General features: G+C 39.7%; 1 protein-coding gene across 1 annotated transcript in view; it reads right to left on the bottom strand.

The window, feature by feature from the left end:
• The window catches only part of kank1a (KN motif and ankyrin repeat domains 1a), a 46,681-nt gene that overhangs the window by 17,540 nt on the left and 10,870 nt on the right, over positions 1 to 18,271 (bottom strand). Inside the window, exon 2 of the mRNA XM_088336591.1 lies at positions 5,271 to 5,426. Coding sequence (XP_088192717.1) covers positions 5,271 to 5,307 — 37 coding nt within the window. The 5' untranslated portion in view covers positions 5,308 to 5,426. The remainder of the gene's footprint in view (positions 1 to 5,270; positions 5,427 to 18,271) is intronic.

Here is an 18,271-nt window from a genome sequence, read left to right on the forward strand (position 1 = left end):
TCTCGCAGGCAAGAGGAGACGAGCACCCTGTCGCAGAATGCGGAGTTGACTGCTAGTCATCCTTGTTGAGAAAAAAAATGATCATAGAAATAGTCTACAATGAACAATTTTCCAACAGATTGAGGCATGTCTACACGAATAGAGTCTCTGTTGGGAGTCTCATGCGCAATAACAACTGAAGTGTCTCGGTTGGACAAGTAAATGTACAATAAAGGCAGAGTCAAGATCACCTGGATGGGTGCTAGAGTCGGATCCCTTAACCACACGGGTCTTAGGGGCACCATTTCCTGTGGTGTGTCTTGGGCAAGTACAGCCTGGTGGCTCCAAACCAACAAATATGTCCACATGTTCTTGAACAGTGGACCTTACGCGTACCAAAACCTCCAAATCAGGCGTGTTTAAAGTCCTGCCCGGGGACCAGTTACAGCCCATAGTCAAATTTTTAGTGGCCCGCAGCCTCCATCATACTGTATGTTGAAAACAGTATTCCAGCCAGTAATGTTGACCGCAGTATATAATACATTTGTGCAAAGGAAAAAAAAAACACCACCTCTTACCAGATAGCAGTATCCATATGGCTACCTTGCCCTTGAAGAATTTTAGCTGAGCCCATTTTCCACATGGCATATGTAAAACAACAAAATAAATAAGGAACGTTGAAAGTAAAGGCTGCCACTTCCAGGACAAGTGGAAATTGGAGTATTGTTTTCACTGAAATCCCTAACAACTGCATCTGCCTAATTTTTCAAGACACTATGGCTGTTTTCAAAGAATATCAAGAGGCACTGACGGATGAAACATGCCGACTACTAAAAGCTACATGGAAACGAACGCGGTGAAAAGGTGAAGCAACTGGAAGCTGTTTTAACAGCACAGTACTACCTTTTCATGAAAACCTTTGAGTCAAATGAAAATGCTACAAAGGCAAGCCATGCAGTCGCAACGCTGATCAGTAAGCGTTTCGCAGAGGGTGAATATATTCAAGACTTTTCAAAGAATGCCAGGCTGAATAGTCTACTCTCACACATTTCTAGCTTACCAAATCTGGCCTGCTTTCTGATTAGTTTGGACACCCCTGCTTTGAAGTTTGAGAGCATTTTAGCCTGGAAAAGGCCGTTAAAAATACTACTTGAAAAGTTTGCAAACTAGATTGTATCGTGGCGGTAGATCAGTGACGCATGAACATTTAAAGAGATTCTTGCACCGTTGAATAAAAGACTTAATCTATATTTTGCTACAAGAGAGAGTTCGAATGTTATACCAGACTGTCTGATAAACCTATTTGAAATTAAATGCATGCACTCCAAATAACAAACATCAGTAGTTTAAACCGTTTAAGTTCAAACTGTTGTGAAAAGTTCCTTTGTTAGACTTTGCAGTTGGCCACTGAATGTTCATCACAAAATACACACAATATTTGTTTTATTGACTGTTGTACTGCAGCTAATGAGCCAGTTTTTGGTTAACAGGGCTAAAATATGTATTTTTTATTTGCTGTGCCTAAAAAATGGACATGTCTATTGACCAAGGCTAGTTGGTTTTAGATAGGGCATTTTAATTTAATTTTTGTTGAATAGAAGATACTAATTTTTCTTGTTTTTTCATCATTTTCCTCATAAATCTAACATAAAGTTGATTGACTTATCCAATCCAATTGTTGTTTTAATAATCAGATTCAGATTCAGATCTACTTTATTGTCCTTCTAGTACACGTGTATACAGAACGAAATGTCGATACATCTGACCCGCACAGTTTCCTTGAATGTACAGATATAAGTAAAAGTTGTATTGTATTATGGCTACGTATAGTATTTTACCATAGTGCCGATAGTGCAAGAGGAGTAGCTAACCGGATGTGCAAAATGGGCAGTCAGGTTAACAAGTCAGGTAAACAGTAACATTAACACTGTAACAATAACGCTGTAAGTACAATAGTGCAGAGAGCAAATGTGCAAGGAGTGGCAAGCTATAAAGAACTGCCAGTAGTGCAAAAAGTCAGATTAGCAGCCTTTTAGATTTAGGTTAACTATATGTTAGATTGACCATTTAACAGTCTAATGGCCAGAGGGACTAGACTACTGCGGAACCTGGTGGTCCTGCACCGCACACTGCAGTACCTCTTCCCAGAGGCTAGCAGAGTGAACAGTCCATGATGGGGGTGAGAGGGGTCCCCGATAATGTTCTTAGCATGGGATAGGCAGCGCTTCTGGCCAATGTCCTGAATGGAGGGAAGTGTAGTCCCGATTATTTTCTCTGCTGTCCTCGTTACCCTCCTCACACTACCCCCGTCGGTAGCGCTGCAGCCTCCACACCACACAGAGATACAGCTGGTCAGGATACTCTCTATGGTTCAAGCTCAAGTCGAGGATTAGAATAGTCAGTACCTGCAAACTTTTTCCAAACACATGTGGAAAAGTTCTGTAAAAAAATAAAATTAAAAAAAAAAAAAAGAGGCTTCACTTGTCAAATCGGGAAATTGTTTGCCGTCGACACATGTGGAGCTCCAATATGATGCAAGCGGGTGGAGGCGGACCCTAGAGTTCCTACGCGCATCCACCCTTACTTGGTATTTCCTGGCCGCGTTCCGCGTTCCAATTACTCTGCAGAAAAACGAGGTTTAAACAGCGCTGAGAGGGGACACATCCGTCCGCTTCAGCAGACAGGAAACCCGCAGAAAACAAGACTGGCACAACGCACACAGTACATTCTTGCCCTTTTTGGGCCGGCTGGCAACAGACGGGGAGAAAAGAGAAGACTGCTTGGCCCTCCCTTGGGGCCCCAGACAGACGTGCCGCTGCCTATTCCAAAAAATCCAGGGCGACGACGGCGAGGAAGCACAGACGAGACTTTTTATCGTAGTTAAAGGCAGGGGTGGGAAACCTAGTCTACGGGCCACAGTGGCCTTTTTATTACAAGCCAGAGAACAAAAAGCTTTACCTTTTGTTTTGTTTTTAAAGTCTTACTGAAATACTTTGTTTTGGTGCCACTATTGACCCCAGGGTCCCCCTTTTGAGGGGCCCGCTGAACAATTATTATTATTTTTTTTTTTTTTTAAAAAGGGCTATGCATACAAAAGAAAGAGGTTTTTGTGCCTCTTCTCCCCAGTTTCCTTTTAGTCCCACTGATATATTTGTAAAAAGTACCAAAAATAATTCATTTTGGTGCCATTCTTGTCCTCGGTGTCCTTTTTTTTAATACAGCAGCTGAACCAAGCTTTTTTCGGCAGTTCTACAAATAAAACGTGATACTCTAATACCCCATGTCCATTTTTTGTAACTTCACCTGCTAAACAAAAATATAAGATGAAAAAGTGTCCCTTAATTATTGTCATGTTAGTGCCACTCCTGTCCCCAGTGACCCCTTTTATAATCCAAAGGGGACAGGAAGCGTCCAATGTTCTAGCTTCTCTCCGTCCATCCTTTACCAATTTTGAAGGAATGAGGCATTTGGGAAAACTGAAATAATCAGCTCAGCATGCTGCACATTCCTGCAGGGATTGAAGAGACTCGCCACTCTCCCCTGTTAGTCCGGCCAGGAATGCAGGGCAGTCTGCAGGTATCATAACCCCCCTCAACACAAAACTGCGCACCCTCCCAGCACTAACCGTTCGCTTTTGCACAAGAGTGTAAAAATCCTTCCTGCCAACACACAAAAACCTTTACAAATTCCTGCAAATATCAAGTTGACTTGCAGTACCCTTAGCTTTTTGCGCATGTATAAATAGAAATAGAAAGGCATGGCAGATATATTTAGATATTTACTAGATTTTTCCTTGTCCATGCCGCCAATACTGAATAAAGTGCTGCAACGCTACCTACTGGAGAAATGGGGCAACTACACAGCGTAAACTATTTTCTACTGAAAATATTTATACGGAGTCCTTACAGACTTTTTCAAATACACAAAGAAGCTATTCAACCTCGAGTACCACATCTCATTTCGTAAACTATGTTTACTAACTTTTTTATCAATGGACATACATTTAAACATTGACATTAATTGACAGCTTTTGTTCAAATTTTGACCTGTGTTTCCTCTATTAACTCATCCAGTGCAAAGATGGCTTTTCCCATTAGTTACATTTTCCCCACCTACTCAAATATTAAATGCTAGAATAGAACATTTTGCTTATTATAAAGTAGAATTTAGTTTTAAAAAAATGAATCCAAAAAAGTTTAAACTAGGAAAATCACACTTAAAATAAGCAAAAGTGAGTGTGTGTGAAGCACATTGTAAAGCGCTTTGGGAGGTCTTCATTGACTTGAAAAGCGATATATAATTGCAGACCATTTATCATTTACAATAAAGACATTTATGATTCCAATTCGTATCAATTTATGAAAGTTATTTTATTGATCCTCATAAAGAACAAACTTCTCTTTTTGACAAGGGGACGGATAAATGGGAGTTGGGCTTTTAGTATACTGTATACAGTATACTATATTACCCTATTCAAAGAATTATTTTATGCCATCAGCAATAATATGCATATTTATCAATGCCCTAGTGGCAATTTGACAAACATTCGTAAATGGCATAGCAATAAAACATATGGCAATACATTTACAACATGAATGACTATATAAATTGACTCGCGCAGGAAATGACGGATGCAATTATACAGTCAGTTTAATGGCATGACTATATAGGCTATATGTAAAATCTTAATTAAAACAAGGCAACATATGGAGAAAGTCCATGGAAATGCTTTTTTTGCATGATTGACAGTAAAACTACCAGATGAATCTCTGTGGATGAGCTTAGCTGGGTTGATAGCCTGGACTGGAGCAAGCTAGCTGTAAAGAATAAATCATTATAGTAAATGAGCCAAGCTAAATTTAACCTACTTTCATGCAACAGACTTGGAGCTAAATTTAGCCAAGATAAACATAGTCCGGCTTAATCCCTTATCCTGATTTTGTGCAATAGCCCCCTCCCCCGGTCAGAATAGATTTTACTCAAAGTACTTTCCACGACGCTAAAGGTCGCTGCATTAAAAAACTGTTCTATGTAATTGGTTTTTCTACAATGATAACCATGAATGAATCTCCAGCCAAATTACAGGGCGTAGACAATTTTGTGGGAAAGAGGGAAACGTAAACGAAAAAAAATAGATACTGGATTTACCCATGTCACACAATCATGCAAAAAAAAAAAAAAAAAAGTAAGCGTCCAGTCATGCTGATTCACTCAATCTTATAATGATGATGCCCAATCCAAGCTTTTTAACTCTATAACCCAAACTGACATATGTGGCTATACTCCCTTACCTGCACTGTTGCCGTTGAGGTGCACCGTTTGAGCCATGGTCCCTGCTGAGCACGCTCAGTCCCGCACCAGAACCGTGAACAACCACATCGACGATATGGTTATGTATACATATGCGTGCAGAAAGTCCATGCATCAAGTCCAGCACGCCTTAGAACCTGGAGACAAAAAAACACAACAAACCGGTTAGCGACAAAGTTGTGACAACGTCGGCGATGCGCACGTATAATCAAAGACCGGCTGTAATAAAGCCCTTTTACACGTGTAACCTCTTAAAGTTGCTCATGATGACATAGCCCATAAATATTCATGCAATCATTCGTTTTAAAATCAAATCATTTCCTCGTCCCTACCTGCCATGCTAACGTCCTCAAACTCAAAAGCAAGCCAAAGCTGAAGCTGCAATGAAGAGAAGGGAAGGGTAGGTTTCACGTGGCTAAGTTTAGATGATGTTGTCAAATGACAAACTAAGCAAAGTGCATACTAAAAAGAGGATAGGAGCGATTTAGGTATGCAAAGGGGGCAGGGCTAAGCTAGCCTCCAGGTAGCGCTCAAAGAAAATGCTAAATAGTTTGTTTTCTTCAAAATCGGAATATAGTCGTACAAAAAACACCTTCAAAAACATTTCGAATAACACTGGATTTGGAGTTTACAAAAACATGGTTGGGAAATTGATGTAGATTCCAAATCATATTTATGGTTTATAAAAACAAAACAGTCATTCACCAAGCCATTCGCCCTCTCTACCGTGTTAATGTTCAAGTGCATCTATCCATCTACCCTGGTTATATCCCTCGAGAGGGGTGACCGACAGCAAAAACAGAGAAAACAAAAAAGAGAAAAGGTAGCAAAAAACACAAAAAATTTTGGACCATGGCCATCCCAAACACCCAAACAAGTCAAGCACCTCGGTACCCAAGTTGGTCATGCTTTCGTCCCTCCAGAAGAAATGGGACACAAGAAAGCGGCCGTGTCACTCGGGTCAGGGTGACAGAACACACTCTTCTGTTCAACAGCAGGCCCCAACAGCTTTCACTGGTTTACCCCTGCTGCATTATACAGGTGCCCTGCCCATCCCTTAGAACACGTCCAAACATCCCACTATCCTTAAACAACACCTATCCACTAATTCCCATCACCAACAAGAGCTCTGGCTTCCACAATATTTAGAGGTGCATCTATTAGTTAGACACTTTTCAAACTGCTCTTATACTGTGTTTTTATCGGTCCGTTTCCTAATGGGACAAGGGTCCAGACAGTTGAGAGAACGGGACTATAATAAACGTTGTCTCGCCAACTTTTTATTTTAAAAAAAACAAAACAATTTAAAATTTGTTAACTGCTGACTCCAAATTTTTCAGAATATTAGCTTCTCGAAAGTATTTTTTTTTTGTCTTCACGGATAAAATACTGATTCTTGTCAAATTTGAATCAAACAGCACCATGCAAGTCACAATTTAGGCAAATGCAATATATTAAATATATAAATCTAATCGAATAAATGATATATACAGGTACAATAAATAAATTCTAACTAATTGAATATATATATATATATATATATATATTTTATTTTTATTTTTTTTTCCCCCTTTGTGTAATTTATTTCAGTCTAGCTCTTCAGGTACTTCGACAAAGTATCAAATTATTTTACTTTCATTTTTGTGCATACCTAATATATACTGTTCATTTCAGCCAACTGTGTGGAAGTATATAAATTGTATTATTTTTCAAGGCAAAATATTAAAAAAAATTACAAATAATGCATTTTGTAATAAAAAAATAATCTGATATTTGGCTGATATAAATCTTAAGGGACGAACTGGTAACTAAATAATTTCATGTACATTCAAGTTAAAATTTTTATTAGTGATTACATTGCACCCCGATTGATAGATTAATTGCCAAAATAACCAACAGGTTACTTGTGTATTAACATAATCATTTGTGGCAACCTCATAATGTTAACACGAACAATAACAAGCAAGTTCTGTGCTGAAAACCGAGCAAGATTCTTATATCACCCAAAAAGTTCCTTCAAAAGTCAATTGAAATATTGAATGTTCCAGGAAAACATGCACAGTTTGCTGCAAAGTCAAATATACCTTCAACATTTAGAAAAACTTGATAATAGCCATAAAGATAATGAAGCAGTATTGTTGTTCAGCAAAACATATTACATGGTTTTTTTTTTTCATAACACCCCCTCAGTTTGATACTAGACATTACATGGACCAAAACAATCACAATGGTCAATTAAGAGTCGAGCCTGCAGAGGCGATTCAAGAGTGAGCAAAAGATGCAAAACTCACCAATTTGCCTTTTCTGCAACGCTGCCTCACAACTGCACACACAAAACCAGTGTGACTTGTTTTGTTCTCAAACACGATGTAAACAATGGATCCTGGTACGCCCCTGATCCATCCATGATTCTTTTTCCTCACTTGAGCGAAAACTCAAAGAAGGTTAAAAGTAGATGGTAATTGTTGATGTTTCTGATTCACTGGTATCTTCTGCTTGTTCATGTTTTATTATTAGAAACTGCAGTAATTATTTTTATTAAGGAAACAATTACAGTTCTACCTCAAATAATCTATTTGCATACACAAAACCCAGCGGCATTAGTAATAGGAGCGTTCATAAAACAGATGCTTTGTTTTGTAGCAAACACTGTCCTCTAGCGGCAGGAGCGCGATGTTACATGGAAAAAATAACTACTAAGTGCAAATGCCTTGGGAAGGAATAATCTTACAATAAAACAAAAGACTGCATTTTCTAAAATAAATCCGACAGAGTTGTGGAAGCTTATCATTTTCCTGTCCTTGTCCCATCTGCACTTGACTCAGAACAGTCTGGAGCCACGGGTTTGTTTAGCAACAAGCTGGTGAATGTCACTCGGCACTCTGGGGAAGGCCAGAGAGGCGCCATGCAAATAATGTCCGGTCATTGGTGTCAAATTTGAGGCCTGAGAACCAAATCTGGGCCAACACATCATATAGAGGCGCATTCAATCATCAGAATATACGTTTTTGATACCGTTTTTACAATAACTTATAAGGACAGTGTGTAATATTTATTCTTCATAGTGGTATAAAAAACGTTTCAGTAAAAAAAAAAAAAAAAAAAATTATTTGAATACTAGCCATGAAATAAAACGGTGATTCAACACAGTATCGTGTGTAATAATAGTGTGATGAGGAGACAAATCGAATGCTTTTCCGATGTCATTTAGATCCCTAGTTACAGTATTTGAAATAACGTCTGCCCGGACGCCCGGGGCGTGCAACTTACACAACGTCTCTGCCCGGGTGGCCGAACACTCTTTCAAGAAAAAAAAAATATTTTGTTTTTATTTTTTTCAAATCAAACGTTAGCTTTATTCCGATTTTGAAGTCTTCGTTCGGTTTGGAAATGTCAGACTTTCGGTTTGTTTGGCAATTTGCATACTCGGCAGCCAATCAGAAGCTCGTGCTTCCAAACTTTCTCAAGCGTTATAGGGTCGGGCATTTGCATATCATTTTCCAAAGTAGACGCACAGAGAACACAAGAAAAATGGAGAAGTGGTTAGGAATCGGGCCAAAACCTCAGCTCCAGAATATTCAAAAGAAGTTACCAAAATTCATGACACTACAAAACGTAAACGTACATCAAAAGCATCGTGGAAAGAGGAGTTCACGTGGCTTGTAGCAGACGACGCAACACAAATTTGCATGAATGAAAATGAGTAAATACAGGTAGATACTGATGGCAGATGGAAAACAGCGATGTCATATACATGCAATAAATGTTATAAGTAGATTTATAATAAGCCTAATTTTAAAGTATATATTCTGATTATTAATCCTTAATACTTTGCAACAATGGGGGGTTTTTTTTGTGATTAGTTGTCTTATTGTGGGTGTCAAGTTGTGAAAAATGGGGCAGGCAACTTTATGGCTGGGCAGGCAACTTTTCAGAGTTGTCTGCTCTGGTTTCCGGTAACTTTTTGTCATGGGTTTCAGACACTGCTAGTTATCTAGTGATAACACAGAGCACTTAAACCTATTAATCGTTAGGATTATTATTATTGTTGTTATCATTACTAATGTCATTGGTGGGCCAGGCCCAGAGAATAATAGACATAGAACTGCTCCTGGTATCGAAAAGATTGCTGACCACTGAACTGTTAACTTATTATTAAGAGATGACGCTTACTTTTTTTGCAAGCACGCACTGTAAATGTGGTTGCATTTGCATGTGTCTGGTCCCAGTCGGATCAAGTCAACTAGCTCCATGGAAACAAACAAAGCGCCCCCGTCCTCATGGTGCCATCTGATGAAACGGACCTTTTGAAGCTAAAACCCTAATCCGTCTATCGGGCGCAGGGCTAATAACCCGCACCAAATCGGGCCCATCTGCTGAGCGCCCAGTCGCCGGGTGGCGCGACGGCACTTCAACTCTGAAACTGGCGAACACGGGCGGCAGGGGCCCCGATTAAGTGGCTTTCCACGTCATTAGTCGTCGGGGATACGGAGCCGGCTAATCGGGACGCCTGACCGCTATATCTGGGCTCAAGCGCTCGGTGCCCCGATTAAGCTTCAGAGTCCATTTGTTCTTCATTAATAAGACACAGCGCGGTAAGGGCAAAGCGCCAGGGCAAACGATTCTTATTCAGCTCTCAAATCCTCATTTAGTCCTCGTTAATTCAGTTTCGGAGGGGATGAAGCGCCCGAGTGGGCCCTGAAGAGGGGAAGGACTCGACCAAGTGAATGGAAGGAATGAGGAGGGGGCAGAGTGTGAAGCTTAATCCCATTAAAGTGGAAGCCAGGAGATGTGTTGCGCCATAGGCCGGGTAGGGAGGTTGGAGCTCGCTATCGCACTCCCGGCACCTTGTTGACAGCCCTCGACGTTTAGACTCGCCATTCTGAATTGTTTTCTTAAGAACTGTGTTGGGATGGGTTAGAAAATCAATCAAAAACCAATCGTCCAGGCTGACGGAGTTGAGATTTGATTTTGGGCCACATCACCCAGCCCTGTTCACGGTAAACAGGGACATTTGATTAAATATTTCTTGTTAATGGTGTTCATGAGGGAATGCATTTGAATTTTAAGGAGTTTTATAGTTCCAACATTTATGCTCCAATTCTATTTGTCTACTTGTTATGTCTTGTATATGCAACTTCAGTTTGGCTTTTCAATATTTGCATTTTATCACGGTCATGTCTGACCCTAGATCGAACCCTAACCATATTCAGTAACCTCATAACCTATTTTGACACCTTAGGCTAGGTTTACACTGCAGGAGAATCTGATTTTTTTTGCACGGGCACGACCTGTTGAATTTTGTATTTGTTTCTATTCAGCCAGTATAAACCATAAACATGATATATACAAGAAATCATTCGACACGCGAACTCTCAATAATGATAATACAATAGATGTAAAAGAATAGAGTAATAAAAATACTGTAGTATATAATACAAAGTAATTATATAGAATAGTTTAAAAATAAAGAATATGTAAATAACAAGACTAGAGTAGAATAGTTTGGAGGAACGTCGTTGGCATCATTTTTTGTGTCCGTTTTCTAGTTCGTTCGATGTAGATACTATGCAAGGACGGGAGGCCAGTATCTATTATTTCCTCTGCCGTCCTCACTACTGATTCCATCTTTGACAATTCTTTCTGATTGACGCGGCCAAACCAAACTGTGACTGAACCTAGTTAAAACGGATTCAATGATAGCACGATAAAAATTGACTAGAATGAATTGACGGACTCCGAATGATTTGAGTTGACGAAGGATGTAGAGCCTTTGTCTGGCTGACTTTAGAATATCAATAGCATTGATACGACTCGTATCCACTTTTTTCACACCAGACCCAGGCCACCTATATACGTGGTCCCAAATCCGATACGTATCCTCTTTTGGAATGTCTGAACGGTCAAGGCGCATTCATGTGACCTCCACGTCATCGTGATGTGCGGCAGACATTATTCTGGCTTCAACCAGGCAGGAGGAAGCGGAGAACAACGGCGGACAAAAACATCAAATCGCATAGGGAGAAGCGCTGCACTATAAGACGCATGCAATTAAAGATTCAAACATTAAATAATGCATTCATAAATGGTTACTGAGCTGTCCTCACACTGAAGTATCCCCTTTTTTGCCAGCTAGAGAACGATGTGCAACAACAAAAAAGGATTCGCAAGAAGCATTGAAAAGTCAAGGTCCGTGCTGCTGATGAGATTCTGCGTTTTTCCTTTTAGCAACAAATAATTAACTCGTCAATCAAAGGAGGGTGCTCCAAGACCACTGTATACGGTGCTCAAAAGCAGAACAGGGACCTCACACTGGCAAATTACTGCGGACAAAACATCTATTCGAATAATCATACACACTTGAAGAAAAAAAACTTTTGATAAAGCACTCAAATGAATCTTGGAAATTGAATAAAAACAAACTTCTATTGTTGCATTTAGATAGGTAGATACTTTATTCATCCCTGTAGGGAAATTCACACTTCCAGCAGTATCATTGTGTTGAAAGATAAAATAAAAGATATAGAATACAAAAAATACCCAATATAACGTGTTGATATAGAGTATTTAAATAGTGCTACGAAAAATACACACTCTAATAAAAATAGGGTAATATGCAAATGTTAGGTGGGGTTTAATGTGGGCTTTTACTCCCCCGGGTGGAGTTAAAGAGCCTCATGGCATGAGGAAGAAATGATCTCCTCAGTCTGTCCATGGAACAAGACTGTGACAGCAGTCTGTCACTGAAGGTACTCTTCCGTTTGGAGATGATGCTGTGTAGTGGATGTGATGAATTTTCCATGATTGACCGCAGCTTTTTCAGTGCCCGTCTCTCAGCTAGTTGTCGGGCTGTCCAGCTCTGTGCCCACAACAGAGCCCACCTTCCTCACCAGTTTATTAAGACTTCTTAGCGTTGCCTCCCCAACACACTCCCGCATAGAAGAGGGCGCTTGCTCATAAGAACCCCCTTTCATCATTGTTTGAAATGTCACAAGCATGTTTGTACAAATCAAGTTAATGATTGAGTTAACTAGTTGACAAAAATAAATATCGATTCATAGAAATCCTTTTTTGATGACGTGTTATTATAGTTTCTTTTGTGTGGTGATGAGATCTGATTCATGTTACGTATGCCTTGTTAAAATTTGAATTAAATGACTGGATTAATGTGAAGTGTCTAAATTGTCTAGTGAGCTTCTCAAAGGCTGAACAGTTACCATATGCGGTATAGTTTATATCTATGCATGTCCAATTTCATTCATCTTTTTTCCCCCATTTATAAAAGGTGTGCCAGATTACAAGGCGCACTTTTAAATTTCTGTCCAATTTGAGTTTTTTAGGTGCGCCTTAAAGTCTTTGAAATATGGTACTTTGAAACCCTAAAAAGCCAGTTTATGTTTGGCTTTATGTAGGGGTTTTAATGGCTTTTAATGGTTTCAAACTAGGTTTTAAAACTAGTGTCTCAGCGTCCTAGTATGGTTTTAAAGCATTTTAAGAGTTTCAAACTAGGGATCCAAACTAGGTTTTGGCTTCAGACTATAGTTTTAAAGTGTTTTTAAGGTTTCACATTTTAATTTCGTCTTCAGCTTCATATAAGAGTTTAAAATTAAGTGTTATTACTCGGGATCCAAACCAGGATTAGTTTCATATTACGCGTTTAAAGAGTTCTTTGGGTTTCCAACTAGGTTTTCAAACTAATGTTTCAGCTTTATATTAGGGCTTTACCAATTTGCTGAGATTTCCCCGCGTTCAAATAGCGCTAATACCGATAGCGCAAAAAACGGCAGGAATGACAACAAAGAGGCCTCCGGGGCAACTCTACACCATCAACCTCACCAAGTGGCTGGCCGGAAGCTGTAAATGTCTGTGTCACACTTTGCTTTTTGCCTTATCCTGGGTCTGGGGTCCTAAGGTCAGAGGCTAGCAAAACATCAGCGTAGGACACTGCCACTGCTGCATTGACGCTGGGGGGTTGACATTCCCATGAAAACACTACGACATCAGGGAGAAGCCAACCAACTCTCACTCCCCACCAACTTTCAGCGTGACAAAACAGATTATCGGGGCTCTGGCGTTAAATCTTTATGACGTCTGTCACAAACGGCACAAAGTAGAGCTAATGAAAGCCACCTTGACTGTCCTACATCAGGCGGACCACAAAAAAAGATAGCTCAGGAAAGCTATGGACAGCGTTGCCTTGGCGATAAGCCCGAGTGGAAACTGAAACCTGAGATGGTCAGTTGTCGCCCGACTCCCATCACATGGAGAAACCGACAGGTACGAAAGTTAATACGTTAAAAACATATATGCACGCTGTAAATACAGCTGGGTAAAAATAAAAAAAAAACTGGGGTCTAGCATTGACTGATCCAGTACTTTGCTTCTTAACTGAAAACAAGAGTCCATTTATTTAAATTAACTAAAAAAAACAATTCAATTGATTTAAGTATTTGATCAGTCATTTTTGTCTCCATTTTGGGTTATTTTGGCCGAAATGTATTTTACATCTAGTGGACTATATTTGGGTCATATTGAAGGATTTAACAATACACCACAGAACGTCGATTTGTCATAAATGACGCAAAAAATGGCTTGTGTTGTGAACCAAACAAATACTGCTAAGTTTGATTAAATCGAACCAAATAATGGATCAGTCCGGTTTCTAAACCCATTTTGGATCATATTAAAAGGATCTCTTAACGTTACACCACTAAAGTATGTCAGTTTATGGTAAACTATCCCAAAAGAGTGTCTGTCAAGAAAAACCTCAATGTTTAGATTGTTTTGTACAGAACAACTTGGGAAATAATGGACAAGTCCATTTTATACCCCCTTTTTGTTTTATTCCTACATTTGTGACCTAGTTTCTTGGTCATATTGAAGGTTTCCTTAATTTGAAAACCCAACATTACGTTGACATGTATTATTTATCGACCATATTTGGGTCCTATTCAAGGTTTTCTTAAAAGTTCTACCACAAAATTACCGTATTTTCCGCACTATAAGGCGCACCTAAAAGTCTTAATTTTTTTCAAAAGCTGACCATGCGCCTTATAACACAGTGCGTCTTATATATGGCTCAATATTAAATTCGCAAGGTCTGGCAACTTACTCAACGGCCGCCGACTCGATTTTACCCCAAACGTGGATTAGTCCGCGGTGTATGCTGGGATTTATATACCGGCGTTTCATTGGCTAACCAATGTGTCAATCATCATTTGAATCGATCACTATTGGCTGAAGTTATTCGGAGCCTCGGATTGGCTAGATGCCCAAAACAAACCCTTCAATCGGCCGAGTTTAGCAATGGCGTAGCAAGCTTGCTACAGTACGCCATAAAGAAACATGTTTCATTAGTCTGTATTTGTAAATATTCTACTCTCCTGGATTTACTTCACTCACGGTTGTAAGAAGACCATGATTGCGTATCATTATTGAACGTGAGAACTTAGGTGAGTTATGCGGCTTTATATTTTCCCGGTATCTTGTTTTAGAACGATCTTGATGTTGCTGTGATGAGTTGAGTGAATTAAACTCAATTTCAAGTGTTTATTGTCATATGCGCAGTAAAGTTGTGAGCGAAAAAGAAAATGGAAACACAGAAATGTTTGGCATTTCTTGAATCCCAAGACTTCAACCTTCCGAATGATATTTGAAATGACGCATTTAAGTGACATCGTACGGACACCGCATCCGCACGTGTCTATGACACGTATTTGCTTCTTTGCAAGCTTTGGGAATGTTAAGGGGGTAATCAGTTTGAATCATCTGACTGTTTTGTCGACGTTCCCATTGTAGCGCCTTATAATCCGGTGCGCCTTATCTATGGAAGATATAGGACCAAAAACTATTTTTTGGGGGTGCGCCCTATAGTGCGGAAAATACGGTACATCAACTTGTGTGAGAAGACCTCAAAACCATTGTAATGTTGTAAAGAAAGGCCAGAAGGTTGGATTCAATTGATCCCAAAAATGAAATCGGTCCATTTTTAAAACCACAATTTGGGTTATTTTTGCCGCAAGTGATTTGGAGGAAAGGCGGCATGGCAGCTAATGGTTAGCGACACAGTTCTGAGGTCGTGGGTTCTAACCCAGCTACCAGCCTTCCTGTGCCGTGATTGCATGTTCTCCCCGTCTTCGCGCCAGTTTCCTCCATGCACTCCGGTTCCTCCCACATTCGGAAAACATGCATGTCAGGTTAATCGGACGGTCCAAATTGTCCCAAGGTTTGAATGAGCAAGGGAGTTCTCTGTCACGGTGTTCCCTGCGACTGGCGGGCAACCAGCCCACTGCCCGAAGATTGCTGGGATGGGGTCCAGCACCCCCGTGACCCTACTGAGGATAAGCGGTGCAGCTGATTGATGGATGGATGATTTAGAGTAAACTTGTAGTGGACTATATTTGGGTCATAATTAAGGATTTAAGGTTGCACCCCAACATAATGTCAATTTGTGTTAAATGACTGAAAAATAGTAGTGTTTTAATAACCCAAAAACTGGGTCATTTTATCTAGAAATGCCCATAGGATTGGATTGTTTTGTACAAACCAACCAAGGAAAAATAATACTGTACCCCATGTTGGGCCAAGAATAAAATTTGTACTGTTTCACAACAGTTCTAAATGCATATCTAGTGTAATTTTCCACAAAGGAACTGAATCGTGTAGTTTTATCCTATTAAAAGATTCCATGTGGGCCATCACAATCATCAGATAAGATCAACGTGTCACCAGGGGAGCTAATCTGCACTGTAAACAAAGTGCAGCCGACCGCAAGAGGAAATCATTTACTGCTTCTGTTGTTGTTGTCCAAGTGCCGTCCTCTCCACCCAACCGGCCGGCCCCTCTCGGGTTTAACGCTTTGCCGACGGCTTTTATGGTAGGCGCTTCTGATGTGAGGAGCGGGAAAGGCTCGTATCTTTTAATTACAACACGGTCGTTTAAAAGCAACCGCCGATGTGTGGGAAAACCTCAGTGCCAGCTGCAAGTGGTTAACAACATGTTTTTAAGGGTGTGTTGGTGGTCGTCTGCATTTCTTTTAAAGAGGGACTAATAATCCATCACAAGCGTTCACTGTATCATATGCTGGAACTACGGAAGGCCAAAATTATTCAACATAACAAAACGTTACTTGCAAATTGTGAGCAACAGAGCTTTTTGGCGGGCAACAACTAAAAACTGGGCCGGTTGGATTTACCCTGTACCCACTAAAAAGCACAGCTACCAAGAGTTGGTCAGAGCTGTAGTAGCTAACGATCAGTCAGGGGAACAACTTGAGCAGCTAGCAAAAAAACTATTGAAAAGGTCTGTAAAACCTCTAGGCTGGATTAAAAAAAAAAAGCCGGATGACACCGAAAGACTTAATTACCTGGAGCAGCTATCAATGATAACAGCAGCTAGTCAAGCTTTGCACCTCAGTCATGTGGCTAGCAGGGGGACCTAGTAAAAAAGGCTAAAATGAAAAGTGGCTGATGCCCGATTCCAGTTGAGGAACGAAATTTGCTGTTAAGAAGCTGCTAAAAGTACGAACGGGACAAGCCAACTTTGCTTGTCATTCCGGCATCTTCGTCAAAGGAGCTTTCAGGATATGAAATCTAAAAATATCTTGACTTACAAGTATTAAAGAAAATTTTCATGTGATTGTACATGTTTGATTTCATGTTAATATGGATCTTTCAGTCGATATAAAACCTACACTGGGGCCTTAATAAATCATGCTCGTTGTGATGCTTTGTTTTAGCCACCAAAGGACTAGAATATAAAATGTTTTTAAAATAACTAGGCATTTTTCTTGAAAAGAATAAATGGTTTGATTTCTGCAGACATGTCCCTCAATAGTATGGGTGCAACGAGTAGTCAATGTTGTCAACAAAAATTGATAATAGAAATACAGACGCTCCCCTACTTACGAACATTCAAGGTACGAAAAAAAACGGTAGATTGGGTGTCCCTTGCCCACTGCCCGAGGATAGCTGGGATGGGCTCCAGCACCCCCCCGACCTTACTGATGATAAGCAGTACAGATAGTGGATGGATGGATAATTATTTCATTAAAAAACAGCAATCAATGAAAGCTTAATGTGGGAGAGACACATGCATGCCACAGCAATCAGCTGTCGTCACTGAGACCATCCTCAACATGATCCTCATTGAGATGCTCACATTTTTGCATTTTAAATTCAGAGTTCACAAAGAACGAAAAGTGATTTGGTGAGCAAGGGTAATAGGGGTTACTTTTTGCTTATTAATGTTGAAACTCATGTTACTGGGTTTTCACATTTGCATTTATTTCTGGTTCAAAAGCTCATGTCCCTTAAACAACAAAAATGGCTTTGTTTGCACTTTGTTAGAAAAGATATTTATTTGCAGGTGTATAACATACATGTATGTATTTTGTCATTTATTTGACAAACAGATTTTCTTTTTTTTTTTTTAATATTGTAGAATATTCTGTTTTGCGCAGTATTTTCTTTTCTGTCCACAAAACTTGAATATCTGGATAAAGAAGAAATTAATGTGTTTTTTTTATATATTAATGTGTTTTTTCATCATCAAAAAAAAGAAATTGTCAGATTAATCAATTATTAGAATGATCGTTAGTTGCAGCCCTACTCTTATGAGTCCCTCATGCGCAACAGCATCTCTGTCTAGAGCTGGAAAATACAGAAATGATGACGTCCAGATCAAGTACATGTACCAAAACTTCTAAAGTTTGGGAGCATTTAAGCCTGGATATGAAAGATAAAAAGACTATTTGTAAAGTTTGCAAAGCAGACCTAGGTAATACAACATTTAAAGAGAACAGTCAGACAAGTTGCACTAAACGGAGAGCGACTCGCTCGATTCAGGTAACATTCAAGCCAATATGGTTTCGATTACATGCATTGTACATTTTATACGCGTATATTTTGCTATAAAAGAGAGCTTGAACGGTGTGCCTGACAAATTTATGTAAAACTAAACGCATGCAGCCCAAAGAACAATC

The sequence above is a fragment of the Urocampus carinirostris genome, chromosome 5 (assembly GCF_059441175.1).
Source record: "Urocampus carinirostris isolate Australia breed hairy pipefish chromosome 5, RoL_Ucar_1.0, whole genome shotgun sequence".
Classification (NCBI taxonomy): Eukaryota; Metazoa; Chordata; class Actinopteri; order Syngnathiformes; family Syngnathidae; genus Urocampus; species Urocampus carinirostris.